The 19,974-nt window shown below is 33.2% G+C and overlaps 1 protein-coding gene across 2 annotated transcripts; it reads right to left on the bottom strand.

The window, feature by feature from the left end:
• Positions 1–15,502: 15,502 nt before the first annotated feature.
• On the bottom strand, positions 15,503–18,242 carry LOC145014394 (uncharacterized). 2 transcript variants are annotated; one of them, XM_078972763.1, is made up of 2 exons: positions 16,898–18,242; positions 15,503–16,717 (listed from the first exon to the last, which is right to left on the bottom strand). In XM_078972763.1, the coding sequence occupies exons 1-2, from the start codon at positions 18,006–18,008 to the stop codon at positions 16,029–16,031; spliced, it is 1,800 nt and encodes a 599-aa protein (XP_078828889.1). In that variant the 5' UTR covers positions 18,009–18,242; the 3' UTR covers positions 15,503–16,028. The 2 variants fall into 2 exon arrangements, with proteins under 2 accessions (XP_078828889.1, XP_078828890.1); XM_078972764.1 differs by having other exon boundaries at positions 15,503–16,714.
• Between the last annotated feature and the right edge of the window lie 1,732 nt (positions 18,243–19,974).

Below are 19,974 nucleotides of genomic sequence, written 5' to 3'. Positions count from 1 at the left end.
TTTTGAGGACCAAATCTAATTTAAGTAGGGGAGAGTTGTAACACCTGTGTTCCATAATTGTTTAGCTTTATAATTAGTGGGGGCTAAATATGGAGTTTTGGAAACACTCTATGCCACGACATGGTGCAAGGATGACCACTGCGTGGAACTGAATAAAGGGATCGTGTATTTTATTGGACCGAAACGTCATGGCTAAGGGTTATCACAACATGGAAACTGTTCTGGCCCAAGCCCATGATTCTTGTAGGGTTCTCTTCGTACTTAAATCCCTCTATGTCATTTCTAGGGTTCATTACCAGCCTCCAACACCTTTTTACCTCATAGAAACCCTAGCCCTAATTCCTTTGGTGATTTGTGATCCTTTAGACCATTTGTTGGCTTGGAGAAGAAGAGAAGAAGGAGAAGAAGGTGCTCTAGTGGTGGGTCTTGCAAGGAAACATCATCATCAACATCTCACATTGCTTCTAGACCTTTGTATGTGTCACAGGCTCAAAATTTATGGCTTGAAGTGGTTAGATCTAAGATATTGTTTGTAACATCCCGAAAATCAAGGAAATTTTTTATTTTTAAAACCATTCCAAAATTCATAAGTTACACAAAACATAGTTTCCAAAAACATAATCATGAATTAAAGTATCACAAAATCATAAGTTACATAAAAATCCAAGATGATGTGCATAATCAATCCTTCACCTTGTAGCTATCCTATGAAGTAACTGAAACCATAAAATCAAACATTAAGCCAAAGCTTAGTGAGTTCCCCCAAAGTACCGCACACCACTAAACAGATAACAACATGCAAACATGAGCCTTCAACCTGACTAAACAGCCTCACAGGGCCTACTACCTATCTGGACCGCTATGCAAACCTTCGTCCTGATCTGACCGCTTCGTAGGGATTACATCCTATCTGGACCGCCGCGATTATCTTGGCTTTCAGCACAAAGCAGGACAGCCTCAACCCAAAAAAACAATAACGTATCGACATATACAATAACAATCAATAACCAGCAAGTACATGTAATCATACAGATCTACTGGTCTAACATATATCCAACATAACATCATCCTATATATTAGGAGACATAACCTAGTGGGTCCGCATTGGTTCCTTTGAACCATAAGTATAGCGAGGAACACTCATCTCAATTTTCAAAAGATAACTTAATTGAATGCTACTCCAAAACCAGCTTTACGAGTCATATGTATAACATATAAGGACCAAGCCTCTATATACTACTCAATATACCCTAAAGGACCTAAAGTCGAACTTGGTCAAAGTCAACGGTCAATAGTCAAAAGTTAAAAAGTCAACTTCCAGCTGATCGCCACGTTGTGGCAGCTAAATGACAAAGTAGACGGCTTCTTACCCAGTCACCATGTCGTGGCAACCTAAGGTTATGCCGTTGGGATTGATCTGGACAACTTAATCTATTAAGCCATTTTCCTACGGCTTCAAGAGCTCCAAGACTCAGATTTGGTCCTTCCCATCGTCTTGATGGATAAAGTTTCCCATTTTATCCATTAAGACCCCTCAACAAGTCAAGATCCCAAACCCTAATTCCTTAAGGATGACTACATTCATCAAGACACTCATTAAGCACTCAAACCTCTAGAGTTGCTCACCCAAAACTTCTAGAAGGGTTTCATACTCCTAATAAGCCCTAAAAATCACAGCTTTATGGACATGCATTTCCAATACATTTCCCTTCCATTTTAGGTCAAAAAATGGCATTAAGGGCTTAAACTGAGCATGGAACCAAAAACTACATATATCCTTACATCTTGAACATATGACACAAGAATGATCACATGGATCCATAAGTGGCCAACTTTATGTGATCCAACCTGTTAATTCTTCACACCAAGAAGATTTTAGGACAAAAACGATAGATCTAGAGATAAATAACATAAAAATTCGATCTTGGGGACTTAAAAAAGTCAAAAAAAAAAACATGCTCAAGGTAGATGGGAATAATTGGTTGTTGAAACAAATCTCAAGATGCCTTCTTAAAAAAAATCACCAAAACACATAAAAGCTCAAAGATTAGCAATTGAGGCTAGGGGTTTCTCTAAGAAGCTGAAGGGGGGGGGGTGATTAAGGCTGGGGGTAGGTAACCCTAGCCATCATATTCCGTTAAATAGGGGCTCAAACCCTAGATTAGGGTTTGCCATTAAGCAGCTGCCACACCAAGGAGAATAGATCACATGCCGTGATGCTGGCTTAGTGCCCACGAAACCTTGACCTTGGCTACATCATAGCGCTCCATCACTACACCGTAGCCACCATTAATCTATCATTAAAATAATAATATACTAAAAAGGAACATACCCAAAACTTGGTGTTATATTGTCACATGTTCTTCATATCTAAACAAGTTTGAATGGAAGGAACACATAACGTTGGCAACTTTATGACTCTCCTGAGTCCCATGAACAACATATATTGTAGATCTAGACTTTGGTTGGAATTCTTGGCATTGCTTGAGTGTTTTTTTTTCCTTAGCTCATTTTGACCTAAAGTGGATTTTAGACATGTATTGGACATACATGTCTATAAAGATTCCATCTTTATGTTATATTTGGTATTAGAAACTCTTCTAGAGTGATTAGGTTATGGAATTTTTTGGATTGGGGGCTTAATGGTTAAGACATTAATGTACTTAGCTTTATTTGGACCTAGAGTTTGAGATCTTGATATCTTTGGGTGTTAATGGATAAAGTTGGAAACTTTATCCATCTAGACCATAGAATGGACCGGATTTGAGCTATGTAGCCCCTAGAATCAAGGAAATTGGCTTAATCCATTAAGCTACTAGAGACCCAGTGCTAACAGCATGACCATAGGTCGCCACAACATGGATACTAGGAAATACCCATCTGTTCGATTGTATGAGGGCCACGGAGTGTCAATGGTTGACCTCGATGTGGTGGTTGACTAAAGTCAATGTAGACCGTTGACTTTGACCGTTGACTTTTTGCATAGGTTGAGTTTAGGTCAATTTTTTATTTTTAGAATGTATACTTAGGTTTTATCTAGTGTGGATTGTTAAGAGGTGTTTAGCACCCATCTTTGTGTGGCGAGAGCTGTTAGTTGTGGTTGACACAACATTGAGTTGGGTTTTAGTCAACTTTGTGATTCAGGTGAGTCTCCCTACTGTACTAGTAGGTCGAAGACCAGGTGGTGGCCCTTGGAAATTATATGAAAACCTATATACGGCTCCCGAAAAATTGTATGCAAGACCAGGTTCTAGACTTTGGTAGTTATATGTAGAACGCTAGTTGTCTTTTTGATACCTGCATGTGTTGGATTAGGTGTCTAAGCCCATAACTATAATTGGTATGTACTTAACCCAAGAGTAGCATGGTTCATTTGGGTTGCCTTCACTAGAACAATCTGATATGATGGATATTTGAGAAAGAGGATATTTATGATTTATTAATATATTATAAGTATATTAAGAAATCATAATATTTAATTAGTATTGATAAGAGTTATTTTGGAATTAATTTAATGATCAAAAGAGAATAATTAAATTAACAAGGACTGATTATGTAAATCAGTGATATATATATATATATATATATATATATATATATATATATATATATATATATATATATATATATATATATATTGTTTGGGATATTGATCCATGATGGGCTAAATTTATGTAAGTATCCATGAAGAGTTAGCCCGCATGAGATATGGATCATAACCTAAGTGTATGGATTAGGGTTTATCCTTGACCCTTGGAATCCTACACTATATAAATGTCACCCCTTAGCCAAAATTGGTTGACCTACGGATTCTAAGAGAATCATAACTGGTTTTAAGGTGTCTAGCCTCTCTCTCAAATTCCTCCTTTGTTCATGTTGTTTGTGAAACATATGAGGCATCACACTTGAGGTGTTAAGCTCTTGAAAGGCCAAAACTACAAACTACATAAAGAGGTATCCATCTAACTTGAGTTTTATATTGTATATCCTCTGTTGTAAGCTAGTTAGGATGTATACTTTGGAAAATTGAAATTACATGTATAATTAGAGAAAACATAGATCCAACGCATCTAGGGTTGCATGTGTACCATAGAAGTGTTATAGTGCTTAAAACCCAACAGTGGTGTCAGAGTATATGATTGCTTTTTATTATATTTGATGTTTGGTTATTTTTCAAAGCTGAAAAAATCGATTTTCTAGCTTTTGACCGATGAACTCGCCGAGTCCACTGATTGACTCGACGAGTTCACTCACTAAAAGACAACTCGATCGACGAGTCCAGTTCATGTACTCGTCGAGTAGAGCCTGTTGGTTGCAAAATTTTGAGTTTTTGGCCAAAATTAGACTAGGATCATTACCACAAACTGTTTTGTAATCATAAAAAATGTATTTTTAGATTTGGTAATGATGATCCTCATCCAATTAAAAGATAATTGTTGATTTATAACTTAAAAATTAATTAAATAGTTTTAATTTTGAATTTTAATAACCTAGATGCTTTGAATAGTTCAATTACACCTTATGGACTTTATAAAGTGTTTAATTAAAAGAGAAGTTTAATAAATCCATATAACATAGTTTAAGATTAATTAAATTAAGAGTATAATTTATTAATATATTAAACCACCAAGTATTATAAATATTTAAAATACACCCTTATACTATATAAAATAAAAAAGTTTAATATATTATATGTATAAGTAAAAGGTCAGTCATACCGTTAGTAGGCGTTATTCATGAAGCCGGTCTATAAGGGGGTAGATGGTTACTACCTATAAAATGGTGGTTTAATGGGTGTCCAATCTCACCCACCACTTCCTTGACTGGTGGAGGGTCGTTAGCTGAACGGGTATGATAGGACATTAATTCTTATTAAAAGTATAATGAAAATACCAAGTAACTAAACACTTATAAATTCCCAATCTTAGTTACTTAGGAAAAATGTGAATTTGGTGCTAACCCATGAAATTGCATTTTGCACCTTGTAAAGTCGTTATTGGAGCATGTGTGGTTAAACGACACATTGATTTGGGACTAGACATGTGTGGAAAAGGGTAGCTTGGTGTTAATCATGGATCAATGGAGCGTGTGTGGTTAACCGACACATTGATTGGATGATTTGTAACATTAAGTGTACCAAACTAATTTTCATGCTTATTTACACCTTGTTTGTGATCCTCAACATCACAATCACAAACTTGAAGGGCATAATCGAGATTAAACATGTCATTGAAAAGTTCAATGAATCTCAAAAGATCTAGGAATTTCAATTCATTTAAAACCTAAAATTTGTTTTTCGTTTTTCATGGTGGAAATTGGTAAATTGTACTTTACCTACCTTTAAATATTTAAAAATTGGATTACGACATCCCTCTTCCGAATTGTAGAATGCTCAGGGCCGGTCTAGACGATGGGTAACCTGGGCGACCGCCCGGAGCCCACGACTCCAGGGGGCCCAAAATTTCTCAGCTATGTAGTGTATATATATAAAAAACTTATTACTAAAATAATTTTTAGAGCCTAAATTTGGTTCAAAATTAAACTAGCTCAAAAGATAAACAATTTGACTTGCTTGTTATTGCTAATTGAACGTGTTTATAGTGAAGAATAAACGATATTTTTTTTGAATCTTTATTATATTTGTCTTTAAGAGGTCTTTTTTTCTTTTCTCCCTGGGCCCCATATACGTGTGGACCGACCCTAAGAATATTGTGTTGGGTTCTAGCCTTAATATTTCATGTTGGGTGTTATATTAAGGATGTAAATCAACTAACTTGAACCCATTGTAGATGTCTAGTTCAGATAACTATGGTCTTCCCGAATCTTATTGAAAAAGCTTTCTGCATGAAGATGATATTCCACAATATCATACTTCACTTCCTCCACCTCCTCTAATAATTTTCCCTAACCCACATGTTCAAAGACTTGAAAAGTTCAAGGTCACTGAAGCCCTATTGGAAAGCCATCACCAAGATGGAAGGTCTGTGTGTTTACATGTCTTGGAGATGAAGTCACACATTGACAGGCTGGGAATGTTAGGAGTCATTGTGTCAAGGAAGTTGGTTGTTGACTTGGTTCTTCAATCACTTCCCGAGTCATATTTTCAGTTTGTTAAAGACTTCTATATGACAGACCGCAACGTAACCCTTAGTTATCTTACCTATTTACTTATTGCTGTTCAATCTGTAATGATTTGGCGCACTGGTAATGCAAATTTGATTGGAATATCTACTTATGTGGACATTGACAATGGAAACACTAAAAGTCCAGAAAAGTTTTCTCTTCCCAATGGGAAATAATCAAAGAGAAAGGCTATATCTGTGAATGTCCCGTGTACCATTCCAAAAGAGTCTGTTTGTTTCTATTGCCAAGAAAAGGGACATTGGAAGCGAAGCTGCCCTACCTACCTGAGAGATCTAAGAGAGAGAGGTTGATTTATTATTTGACTAATAAATTAAAATAAACAATTTATTAATATATTATGAGAATAATATATTAACTAGAAATACTAATATTTAATTAATAATTAATCAGAAATTAATTGGAATTGATTTCGGGATTAATGGAATTAATTAAAAGTGTAGTGTCTAAAGTGAAATTATTCAATAGTTGAAAAAAGGCTCCAGAACCTTACACCAAGAGGGTGGATGGTTTCTAGATGATAATCTAAGGTTTCTAGATTATTCCACGTGGATAAATAAAGAGTCGGATAATTACGAATTTGAAATATTATTATTATATTCAGATTAGGGTTATCCACGACATCCTTTTACCACAATATAAGGGATCCTAACCCTATTATTTTAGGCCACTCATACCATAGAGAGCTAGGCTGAAAATTCCTTCCTTCTCCCTCTTCTCTCCATAATATCCTTCTTTCTTGTGTTGAATGTGAACCACTAGAGGCACAACGTTTGTGGTGCTTTCTTCCAAAGCTTCAAAAAATCAAGGATCATTGTTATTTGCTATAATAATAATAAGGTATATAATCGTAAACCCTTTTATGTGATATTCGAAAATAGCCTAGGGTTCCTAGGATTCTTAGTTTGATGTTCATAGTTATAGGTTCAATAGTGAAAACATAGATCTTGTTTTAGGTTGCATGCGCACTTAAGAGTTTAAGTTTGAGTCTTTTATGCCTAAAACCCATCATTCTCAACCTAAGTCTCTTTTCGGATTCTCAACTCACAGTCTCATTTATTACAAGACTTTTATCTAGTCAAAACATAATCTTTATTAATTGTATAATGTTCCGATTAATCAACTAAACACTTGAATTAAACATCTGTCATGCCATGTTATAAACATGCATACTATGTCTCTCTATGGTCCTTCCTTTGTGAACAGATCAATTGGACATAATTCCAATGATGATCATATCACAATTCCAAATCCCTATTACAAGTGTAAGAATTCAAAATTATTGTCACCACTAAATGTGTTATAGTCTAACCTTGCATGCAATATCCTTTTTATGATGACGTGGCGTCAAAGTCACTGAGACATAGCCAACGATGTCACAAAATGCTCCATTGAAACTTTCTTACTAAAACAATTTCATGGTGATGAAGTATCGAATTCAAGGTAACTCCTTGAATACCTTCCTTATGTTAAGGTTTCTAACTCACATGTAGATTTCAATAACCAACTACTATTATGGAAATATTTCTATAGTCCCATATGACCATTAATTCTGAACAAGAATCACCTCCGCTCAGAATTATGTCAATATGGTCCGTCCAAATACTATACTTCCAACTGTCCATAAGCAACCAATCTTTTGGTAAACCTCGGACTGTTCTTGATAGCTTTTAACAACTTTAGTCACATCTTGTTCTAGTCCTTTTTCCTCCTCAATGCCCTAGGCATTTGAAAAAACCAGAACAAGAGAATATTGTAGCATATGTAATCAAACATATATCCGAAGCATATGAGACTTGATTTATAATGTCTTATACAAAGACCTCATATATGTTCAGTCTGTTCCTATAATATTTCCATATATCGAATTTCCTATGTTGAAACATTTCAACACTATATTCATATATGTCCACGACTAAGTTTTATTAAATCCTTCAATCTAAACTTTTAGATTTTAAATGAACTATGAGTTCCCTCCCCCCTAAGCTTATCATAGTGAAACAATTCCAAACTTTGCAACTTGCAGATTTAAAAAACTTTGTTTCCTGCAAATAGTATTGTGAACTTGCAAAACTTAGCATAACAATGATGCTTCTATTAGCATAATGATTATGCTCTATCTGCATAACAATTATGCTCCCACTTGCTTTGACATGTACCTAGAAATCAACTAGACTTCCAGAAATCAATACTTTTTTTTTTTTACTTTCTTACTAAAGTGAAGATTTATGATATGTAATGCTTTGATAAGTCTTCAACCAGACTTATCAAGCTCATACGCTTTCATTAGATAGCATATGTGTGTGTTTAAACCATTTCAGAACTTATAGTTATAAGTCCTTAACGTTCAATCTATTTCTTGCCATTTTTCACAATTCGAACTATGAAAAGGGATGATGTAACCATCTTGCAAATTTGAGAATGCAATTATCACAACCACTAATCATAATGATATTTATCAACTCTTTAAAATGTACTAGCTAAAGTGTTTCCTCATAACCATTTTCATGAATTAGAGCGAAACGTTTTGCCACCTAGATTTTATGGTGTATGTGTTCGTATCCAAGTGAATTTCTCAATTCCAACCTACAATCATATGATAAGGTTGAGGATGAAATCAAAATCAATTTTAGGTTTTTCCTTTCATGGACTGAACTTTCTTGTTCTTAATTTCTTGCACTCTAGTAGCACGAGGGCATACCAGTGCTTCCGTGTTTTTAAGCATAACACCCATATTAACTAATGTACCATCATTGACCAACGTGCTCTGCCTTTTTTAGTCGAATGAGAACCATAAAAATCATAAACATTGCCAACACAATATGAAGGTGCACATAAACAAGAATGTGTCAATTGTACATGATATGTTATCAACCTCAGGTCGTGTGCTAGTGATAACTAAAAGGTTTATTCTTGATTGACTCCTAAAACTCTTCAAGATCAATAAGACTCCCACTGAATTTTTGACATATAAGTTTGTCTCTCAAGGAGTATTCTTTGATGATCAAAACAAATATTCAAAAGTTAGTATGGATTCTTGTTAAGAAAACACTTCATTGAATTAGTCTTAGTTCACCCTTTGTTTTTAAATCCAAAAACATCACAACTACCAATTCAAAATGTACCGGAGTAAGAAAACATTATTACTACACATTTTATGAGGTGTTATAAACCTACTTAGTACGAAACAAGCTTCAAGATGTGATCTATAGTTACTAGAGTAAGACTCTAAAACTTGATTGGAAACAAAGTATGACTCATCTCTTAACTAAACCATTTCGCCAATATCTGATTCCTCTTATTAGTCAAACAATTGTACTAAGATGTTCTTCAAGGATCAATTTGTAACATGGTTCCATAATCATTAAGATGATCATAAAACATGATATTAAATTACTCTCCTTTCCTTTCAGATTGGAGAAACTTTTATCTTTCTACCTAACATATTCTTCTTATTCGTTCTGTTACACTTTGAAAACTTTTCAAGGTGTTCAAATTATGCTTAATCTTATAAACACAACCATATTTTATGAACCATCAACAAACCATGACGAATAGACTTATCGTCCTTTGTGGTGGATCTATATAGTCCACATCAATGTGTACTAGATCATTTAGTCCTTCACTCGATTCACATAAACATATGATCAACGAATTAATCATGATCTTCTGACGATCAAGCTTCTCATACATCACACAATTCAAATTGTATGACTCCAAGTTTCTGTCCAATTGAAACTTGGGTGATGGGAATTCCTTTTCACTTATTCAATCATAACGTTACCACAAATGGTATAATTAATAATCAAATCCATATTTAACATTGCTAGAAATGTAACCACCAATTTTCATAAATGCCATTGCAAGGAAACATAAAGTAAACTAGATAAAAAGAAAAATTCACTTTATTGATAATGAGCGGAAAAATTATGTCGTCACAATACAAATATATGAAAACTATGTTTCTAGATATTTCCTAAGCAATCTATAATAACTCCTAAGCAGCTACTTAAAAATCTGATCATCGACCTATGCGACCGAGATCCATCTTTCACGATCATATTCAACTTACTCTTCTTAAGCTTCATTCTTTCTCTTAGATTCTGCAAAACATCAAAATGTGACTATCACAACATGTATTAAGAATCTATGAATAGTAACTTAATAAAATAATGGAGTTAAATAGTGGATGTACCTGAAGTAGAGTCACACAACTTGGCTTTGGTATCTCTAAGATCTTTCAGGTAGTCTGGGTAGCTTTGCATCAAATTCCCCTTCAATTAGCAATAGAAACACATTGACCTTTTTGGGATTAACACATGGTACTATCTCAAAATTAGCCTTTCTCTTTAACATATAATCAAATGGTTTCACCTTGGCCGATCCCTTTCCATTGGGAAGAGAAACCTTTTCTGGACTACCAATATTTCCATGTCAATGGAAATGGCAATTTGGGAGATAGATTCTTCAAACATATTTGCTTGACTTGTGCTCTTAAGCATTTCTGCTTTAGCAGCAATCAACATATACGATACAGGAAGCGAAACTAGAACAGGAAGCGAAACTAGAACCAAGTGTGATTTCATTTTTAGAATATGCGCACATACAGACTTTCCATCTGGATCTTTACATGCCAATAGGGCTTGAGTTGTTTCTTACTTTTCAACTTAGAGAATAAATGACTTACAGAGAGTCACTGGAGGAGGTGGAGGAAGAGTTAGAGAAGCATGATTTCCAGTTCCACCATAGCTTGAAGAAGGGAACATTGTTTCACCTTGATCAACATATGGAAGATTATCTTCACATAAAGAAGGAAAACATTTCCGGAAGAATGAGGAAGACCATTGTTGTCTGAAATTAACGTGTCAGTTAACCACACACGCTCCATTAATTCAATGATAATTTACGAGACACCCATTTCCAACAATATTAGTCCCATATTAGTGTGCCGGTTAACCACACACGCTCCACTAATGACCACTAAGGTGCAATGCGCAATTTCATGGGTTAGCATCAAATTCACATTTTCCTAAAGTAACTAAGAACAAGATCTTATAAAATGGTTTAGTTACTTTATCGTTATACTTTTAATGAGGATTACTTGTCCTATTAAACCCGTTCGGCTAACAAACATGTTTTTTAAACTCCCTTTATTGTATGACTTCGTGAATGAGGCGTACTAGCAATTCGACTGACTTTTCTTATACGTATAATATAAATTATTCTCTTAATTATATATATAGTATAAGGTGCATTTAAACATTTTAAAATTCCAAGGATTTAATCTTTTAATAAATTAAACTTTTAATTTAGTTAAATTTAAACCAATTATGGTTTTATTAATTATCCTTTAATTAATTAAATTAATAATAAGATCTATAATGATGTATTTTAACTTTTCTAAATAATAAGGTTTTTAATCTTTTAAATTTTCAAAATTAAAAAAAAATTAATTAAATTTAAAAGAAAGTTGATTTAATAATTATCTATTAATTAAAACTTTTAATTAATTTATTAAATTATCTAAGGATTATCCAATTAAATTAATCAAATTATTTTAACCTAATCCCTATCCCTTAGATCTTGAAAATATGAGAGAGATCTTACAAAATCTTTCAATTATCTTAATAAAAAAGAACAAGATAATTACCAAAAAATAAAAAATCTCACCAAATATCTAACTTCCATAATATAGCAAATCTTGGGGAGGAAGGAAATCATTTCAATCCTTGCCTTATATTTGAAAATCCCTAGGTTTAGGAACCCTTAGATTTTGAAATTTAGGAAAATCCCTAGGTTTAGGAACCACTAGATTATGCAAATTTTCGAAATTAGGGTTAGAAAACCCTAAATTGAAAAAACCCTAATTCAAATGGGTTTAATTTCCATAAACCCGAATTGTCAAGTTCAAAAAATTGCATCATATTCAATAGAAAAAAAATCTTAGGCTCTGATGCCACTAATGAGTTTTGAGCACAACAAACAATCCATATGTGTGCATGAAACCCTAATTTGTAGGATCTAGGTTTTTCTCTAATTGAATATACAATTATTGAACACAAAAGAATAAACCCTAGGATCTACCTACTATTTTCGAAATTCATATTAAGAGATAGTAGACATACATTTAATTATTATGTAGTAATAACAATATAGATCCAAGAGTTCTTGAAGCTTGAAAGACCTTTGGTAGGAAACGCCACAAGTGTCGTGCCTCTAATGGTACACAAACTAACCTAACAACCAAGGAAAACTATAGAGAGGGAGAGGAGAAGCCTAAATTTCGTCCAAGGCAGTTAGAAGGAAGTCTTGACCGAAATTCAACCCTAATGAGGGTTTATATAGGTGTTAGGAAGTTATTGGATAAGACAAGTATCTTCAACATAACCCTAATCCCTTAACTTCCTCCCTAGGTCATCCAAGGCACCCTTAGAGCCCAAGAAACCCTATAGACACTCTAGATTTCATCCCCCCCCCCCCCTCTCTAGGGAGGTTCTAGAATGTCCCAATGCTTAACTATTGATATTGTCACCTTTAGTTTGCACTTTTAATTAATTCCTTTAACACAAAAATTAATTCCAAATTAATTTCTGACTAAATATTAATTAAACAATATGATTTCTAATTAATATATATTATATCCATAATACATTAATAAATCATTAATTTTGATTTCTAATTAATTTATTAACCAAGCAATAAACTAATAAATCATTCTTCTCTCTCTAGTAGTCATCCTATTCAATTGCCAGGTTTGAAGGCAACCCAAAAGGATTGTGCTACTATAAATTCAAGTTTATATCAATTATAGTTATGAGCTTAGAGACCTAATCCAACACTATTCCCTTATTAGATGATATGTTCCTTCGTTACATGCTCCGTGAACCCAAGTGCTCCATTTAAGTTCCAAGTCTTCCATTGAACTCATGCTCCATGAGAGTGCTCCAAATGGTCAAATTACATTTAAAAACTGATTTTCATTAAAGACTTAATTCAAAATTTTGCTTTAATATAACTCAACATACTATCTCTTTTATAATGCTATCAATAACTACAAAAGAATTTTGAAAATTTTCATTTCATCATTTTAACTATTTATCCTCTCAACTCTTAACTCATCTATTAATACGAGGAATAATGTTTCACATGACAATCAAATAACTCTTTGATTCTTAATAAAAATATCAATCCACTCATAATATCACATTTAACTATGATTAAGATTTTTTTTCTCAAGTTCTCATAATATTTCTTCTTGATGCACTCAGTCAAGAAACCTGTCTTCTTCTTATGTCTATTGCTCTCTCTTTATTGTTGTTCGTCCATAGTATTATTCTCTACCTATTTACTACTCTTGTTGTGTTATGTATACAATGTGCCACTTATTCTTTTTCAAACACTTCTTACATTTTCTATAGGTTTAAACAACTCACATTTTCTTTTGTATTTTAATAACTCTAGCTCATCTTTTTCAAAAACTGTGTTGTGATCTCTCAAAAGCATACCATGTATTCTAATTAGAAATTTAAATATAGCAACCTACTTAATCGTGTCGCTGTCCCTCCTTAATTGCATTGCAAACCTAATGTACATTGTCATCTTTTCCTTAAAGTATTACTCTGAATCTTTGGCGGAGGTTGACTTTAACTGATAGGGAAAATGATCCCAGTGATTGCAATCAAACACATTATTCTCTATATACCCCTCAACAACTCTAGTTTAATATCTATGTTCGATAATTCCAACTCAAATATATTCATTTCTTCTTTTGGTAGTTTTAACTTTAACAACCAAAATTTATCATCACACATTCACTTAAGCATATTTAACATATGAGTCTCAACCCTATTAAACACAATAAATTTATCAATTCCACAAATCCTAAATAAGTTATCTCATATACGACTCGAAGATACCATAATTACATAACACCTGAGAATTTTAGAAATGATAAGTCATTTAACTCATTCACACATGTTGAACATATCACATTCCAACTCTATTTGCAATGCGATATACCAAAGTGCATTGTTACTTTTAACTCTACTATTACAACTGTATTGTTTACAAATTAATCTTGTTATTCAAACAATTTTAGATATCTATAACATATTCTTACTAATGTTAATTTTAAAGATATGAAAATTTATTCACACATTCACGGAAATGACTAAATAACATTTATAGTCAAATTAATTTCTCAATATCACTAACACATAAAGTTCACATAATTATAGACAACAACTCTATGATGCCAAAAACTCATTTATAATAATAATAATAGTTTTCTGGCTACTCAAGCTGTCATTCAAACTAACGATTATCAGTAATGGATTTCGAGCTACTCTAGCTACCATTACAATCTTCACAAGATCCTCATTGTGTAACCTCACTTTTCGTATTACTCGATATCACAAGAAACTCGACATGTGATATATTTTATCTAATCGTTCTACACCACTATATACGTTCTTGACTCTCTATTCTCAATATATATAAGAGATACACTCAACTTTTTACTCTCTATTCTCAATATATATAAGAGATACACTCAACTTTTTACACTATATAGCTATAATATAGTTATATCACACTTGCTTAAAATATTTTGCCACAAATACGCGTTATGTGGTTTACCGTACTTATTCTATCTACTCTTCGAGAATTATCACAAAAGATTGTATTGTGATTCACCGTACTCTTTATTATACTAATGGTTTAAAATTCTCATTCTTATTTCCCGTTTATGTCGTGAGAGAGTTTAGTTAGAGACTTTTTTGGCACTACTTATTTTCGACTTATATCTTCTGAAGTTTGAAGGCTCTTTTGCTGAAGCTCTGTTTCATCTCAAGGGGATATTCTGAAACCATTTTCTTGCATAATCTATGTGTTTCTCTTAATGTAACCTTTTCTGAAAGTGTTGGGTTTGACCATGTTGCACTAAGGTAGTAATTTCCTTTTATGCAACGTTTTTCTAATCATCGTGGCATGTTTATCGGTTTATATGAGATCCAAGAATACCATTAATTTTATGGTTATTAGATGGTAATTAGGACTCCCAATTCATAAGCTTTTCTAAGCTTTTCTTGTAGAGTTTTATAGTATGATCATTATGATTTTCGTGAGACTATTATATTAATTAAGCCTATTATATTAATTAAGCCGACCTTTATATTGTCTATTATCATTTAATTCATTCATCTTCTTTCTCTTCTCTCCTTAGGGTTTTATCAATGATGTAATCCTTCAATAGGTAGTGGCCATTCATAGTGGTTTTTTTTCCAACTCTGGTATCTAGTGTTCGTGTGCTTGTGTTTCTTTTGCATAAATTATTTTATAACAGTTGTAAAGAAGATAAAAATACAAACAACATTAAACACGAACATGTTGAAAAAGAGAAAATAACCAACATATACATGTTATAATTTAACAAAGGTAACAAAAAACAAAAAAAAAACATATCAAATAAGTAAACATGCATATTGACATATTCTCCAGCATCTCACGATCTCCCGATTCTTTAATGATTTCATGCCACAAACCACCCTTATCGATGTGTAACACCCATTACATTAAGCTTGTTATAGAGTAGAACCAAAAACCTGACTAAGTCCAACAAATAACTAGCAAAATAGCCTAAAAATTGACATCTTGGAAAATGGAATCAGTTAGCCATCATGAACATATCTGAATGAGAAAGAGACAGATGGGGGGGAATTTGATTATCCACCAAGCTCCGCATGACACTTAGGCACCAGGGTTCCTATATGATAAGCAACCCAAGAAATCGCTATGAATTTCTGGAGAAGGATGTTTGACCAACCTGGGATTTCTCTAGATCTTTGTCACTAATAAATTGCTGGTCGATGTATTCCATTTTCAGCTTCTCATGTGTGGTTATCTGGTTGTTGAACCTCATTGGAAAAGTGGTATGGTGAAGCCTGATCGGTTGAAAACCCTCTCTCTAAGACAGATTTGGGAGAACTTGATGTAACATGAGCTTGTCTAATGGCTACTTCAGTTAATCCATCAGGTGATTCTTGTAACTGATTGCTTTGTACAATATCCGAATTCAATGATTGTGGCCTGTTGCCCATCTCTTGAATTGTTGAGGAGGGTAGATCGGTTGATACCACACTGCTTGATATAATCCCATGATTGTCTTCAGGAGCTACATAATGTTCATCAGATAAAGGATTTGTATCATCTTCTTCTCCATCTGGTTTCAAGGCTACTTCCGAATCCGATTTAGATAGGTTTGACAAGTTTAACCAACTTCCTTTTTCTTTGTCTAAATCCAAGTCCTTTAGAGAATTTTCTTCGTCAGAAAGCTCAACCTGCAAGTCAGAAACAATGGAATTGCTTGGTGCGTGGCCTATTCTCTTCTTGCCCCCATAAAAGAAGACAATATCAGCTTTTCTCTCGTCCAACATTGTTGATGGACTACAATCGAATGAATTAGCATTTCTTTGTAGACGATTTCCTTCTGAAATAGAAGCCTTGAGGTATGCATCAATTTCTTTTGTTCTTTTCTCGGTTCCATCTTCTTCACCTTCTTCTTTTGGATTATCATCTACTACGAAATGAGACAAGGTTAAATTACACACATCAAAGATTTTATTGGGTATTATAAAATCAGAACGAAAATTCAATACAAGAAAACCATGCATTGAAGAATCTTTAAAAATATTATGTCAACCGAATCCGTCGTGAAAAAGGGCGATTGATTCGTCGCTAAAGGGGATGTTTTACTTACCAATGGTTGTAGCTGCAAGTGCCGCAAGGGTGAAGCGCTTGGTTGCAAGATCTTTGTAAAAAGACATTTTGCGATTATCATGAGTGGCATCTGGATGTGAAAAAGCACCCAAGCTGAAGCTTTGATGCCTACAAAACATCGGTTCTTTGTGTTGATTAGCTGTTAACTCTTCATGAAAGTTATCCCCAGAAAGATCAGGTTTTTCTTCATGGGGATCATAAGGAAGATCAAAAGGATTGCGTGTCGCTAACAAAGATGGAGCTGAACCAGGTGACTTCTTACCACCTGAATTGACTTCCAGAAATGGATTTATTTTGACGACTTTAATGGCAGAAATTTGACCATTATTGTTATTTTCTGTTGTTGCATCTTTATCCTGAAAACCTAGATTTTTTTTCGATCTTCTTCTCTGCATCAGACCCTCCAACCTCTTGTTTCTTTCAGTTTCTAAAAGCCCAAGATCCATTACATTCTTTTGATCATCTTCTGCCCATCGCACAGTCTTATCTTGTGGGTCATCACCTTCGTCGGCAGAGAAATCCCAACATCCTCCTTTCACTTCATTCTTATGATCATCATCATTAACATGATTACCATATTTTCGGTAGTCATATGAGGACGAACATTCATGTCTTCCAACAATAGATTCAACATTCACCTCTCCTATATTTGTCGGCTTTTTCTCAAATAAGGAGCTCTTTTCAGCCAAAAGTTCGCTCAAACTCTTCGAGAAAATGTCGTCATTGTCCTCAAAATCTGTATCGCTATAACAAAAATTATCAGTTTTCGTGTTGGTGTTTCTTCGACTAAGGTGGGTACGATCACCATATTTAGATTTGAAACTCCTGCGAGACTTTGCAAACTTTTTCCTTTTATCATCTTGTTCAGCCTTTTTAATCTTTTGACGATCAATACCCAATAAAACTCTATGAACAATAAACGAAATTCCAACAAGGGGGGAAGAATAGATTAAAAATGTGTATACTAAAGGCATGAACATATACGAAAGGAAGAACAAAAGCAAAATACAAATCGGAATTGGGTATTTCTTAATACAAAAGAAACAATTTTTACACCATATTTTCACAATTTTAGTATGACTTGCATCCATGGTTATCTTTATATTCCTATTCGCACCATACCCAGAACTGCAGAGGTAATTAGATCCACTCAACAAGGCTTACCACAAAAAGAACAAAACCCTTGCAGGGGAATCAAAATAGGGAAGAAGCGATCAATGTGAGGGATGTCGATCATATGAATATTAGAGAAAACAAAGGGAATTTTTCTGTGCATGTATTAGTTACTTGACCTAGAAACGGATAATGAAAGATTGTCTGAATGATAAGGGTCAGATCTTTTAAGGGGTCGTAAATTCGTGAGAGATTTCTGTGGCTGTGGCTTTGTTAGATCCTCAAATTTAGGACGTTCCTTCACTCTCTGTCTCTCTTATTAAGCTCACACATACTCATCAAGATCACCAAAGATTATTCCGAAAATGTAATTCCCCGCCTATAAGCTTTTAAATATAATTCACCATTTTAAAAGTTGTTGAGAAAATTTGGTCCCAATTCATTGTTTAATATTAAAACAACCTATGAAACCTATGATCACGATGATAACCATGAGCAGGAACCAATAATACGTAGATGTTGCCATGTTTACACACAATCAGAGAAAATACTTAAATGTTGAATACAAAAATGTCTTGCTTTAAAGATTGATTAGACTCGTTTAAATACTAGTAACATATATGTAATTATTTTTTTTATTACATTCTTTTTTTTTTTTGTCATTTTACAGATAAAAGGAAACTTGAATACATGTACTTATCAAAATTACAATTATTATTTTATTATTTATGGTATTATTTTCCATTTTGTTGTTATGTGGTATTACGATTCACTTTTTATTAGGATTGACAAGCAAGTAGAGAACACTCGGGATCTTGTTCATCATTTATTTTATTTTAACCATATATAAAAAAAGCTTATGAAAAATATTATTCACTTCAAACATTATATTATATTTAATTATACATCAATTAACAAAATGTTTCATATTAATTATGCTACTAAATATAGGGTTTACCGTGAAAAATATTATTAGGTACCAACTTGCCAAATTATACCGTGTAAGTTTAAAAGTGTTCTTAATTTATTAATAGTGCACTAATAAAAATAAACATCACTTATCTTATGTTAAGAGTTTAATCTCTCCTTAATCTTAATTTGCCAATTCCGTGAAAATTTTATTGTTATGGCTCATCATATTCTTAATTTTGCATCAACTATATATCTGAATTAGGGCTGTAAACGAACTGAACGTTCGGCGAACCGTTCGTGAAATGTTCGGCAGGAAGTTCGTTTATGTTCGTTTATTTAATAAATAAACGAACATGAACAAAAATTATCGTTCGTTTAGTTAAATAAACGAACATGAACAATGGTCTCGTTCGTTCATTTATATTCGTGAACGTTCATTTATGATGTTCGTTTATGTTCGTTTATGTTCGCTCGTTTAAGTTTATTTATATTCATCTATATTCAATTATTTTTTATTATATTTTTATATATGTTCGTTTATGTTCATATATGTTCAATTGTGGGTTTTTTATCTTTGTTCGTTTATGTTCGTTTAGCATGTTCACGAACATAAATGAACGAACATGAACAAAGTAATTTGCTAAACGAACGAACATAAACAAGAAAATCTCGTTCGTTTATCCGTTCGTGTTCGTTTGTTGTTCGGCTAACTTAAACGAACGAACATGAACAAGACCTTGTTCGTGTTCGTTTGGTTCGTTTACAATCCTAATCTGAATCAATGAAGTTTGTGAAGTTCTATATTAAAGAGAGACTAAGTTAGTTTACTATATATATATATATATATATATATATATATATATATATATATATATATATATATATATAATTAGGTTCAAATGTTTTCAACAAATATTGTGTGTCTAAATGCACCAATGAAAATTCAAGAAATAATAAATAATTAAATAAATCATTAAAGGGTATTTTGGACCTTTTGTACTTTTAATTAAGGAAATCATTTAATTGAAATCC

The sequence above is a fragment of the Lactuca saligna genome, chromosome 9, assembly GCF_052625555.1.
Source record: "Lactuca saligna cultivar CGN05327 chromosome 9, ASM5262555v1, whole genome shotgun sequence".
NCBI lineage: Eukaryota > Viridiplantae > Streptophyta > Magnoliopsida > Asterales > Asteraceae > Lactuca > Lactuca saligna.
The sequence above is the reverse complement of the archived record's forward strand: the minus strand, read 5'-3'. Positions and strand labels throughout refer to the sequence as shown.

Excerpts from the sequence above, each read along its gene's own strand:
- LOC145014394 (XM_078972763.1), bottom strand. The coding sequence starts at position 18,008 with ATGGATGCAAGTCATACTAAAATTGTGAAAATATGGTGTAAAAATTGT. Across the intron at positions 16,718-16,897 it reads ACTTGCAGCTACAACCATTG|TAGATGATAATCCAAAAGAA; the intron begins GTAAGTAAAACA and ends CTCATTTCGTAG.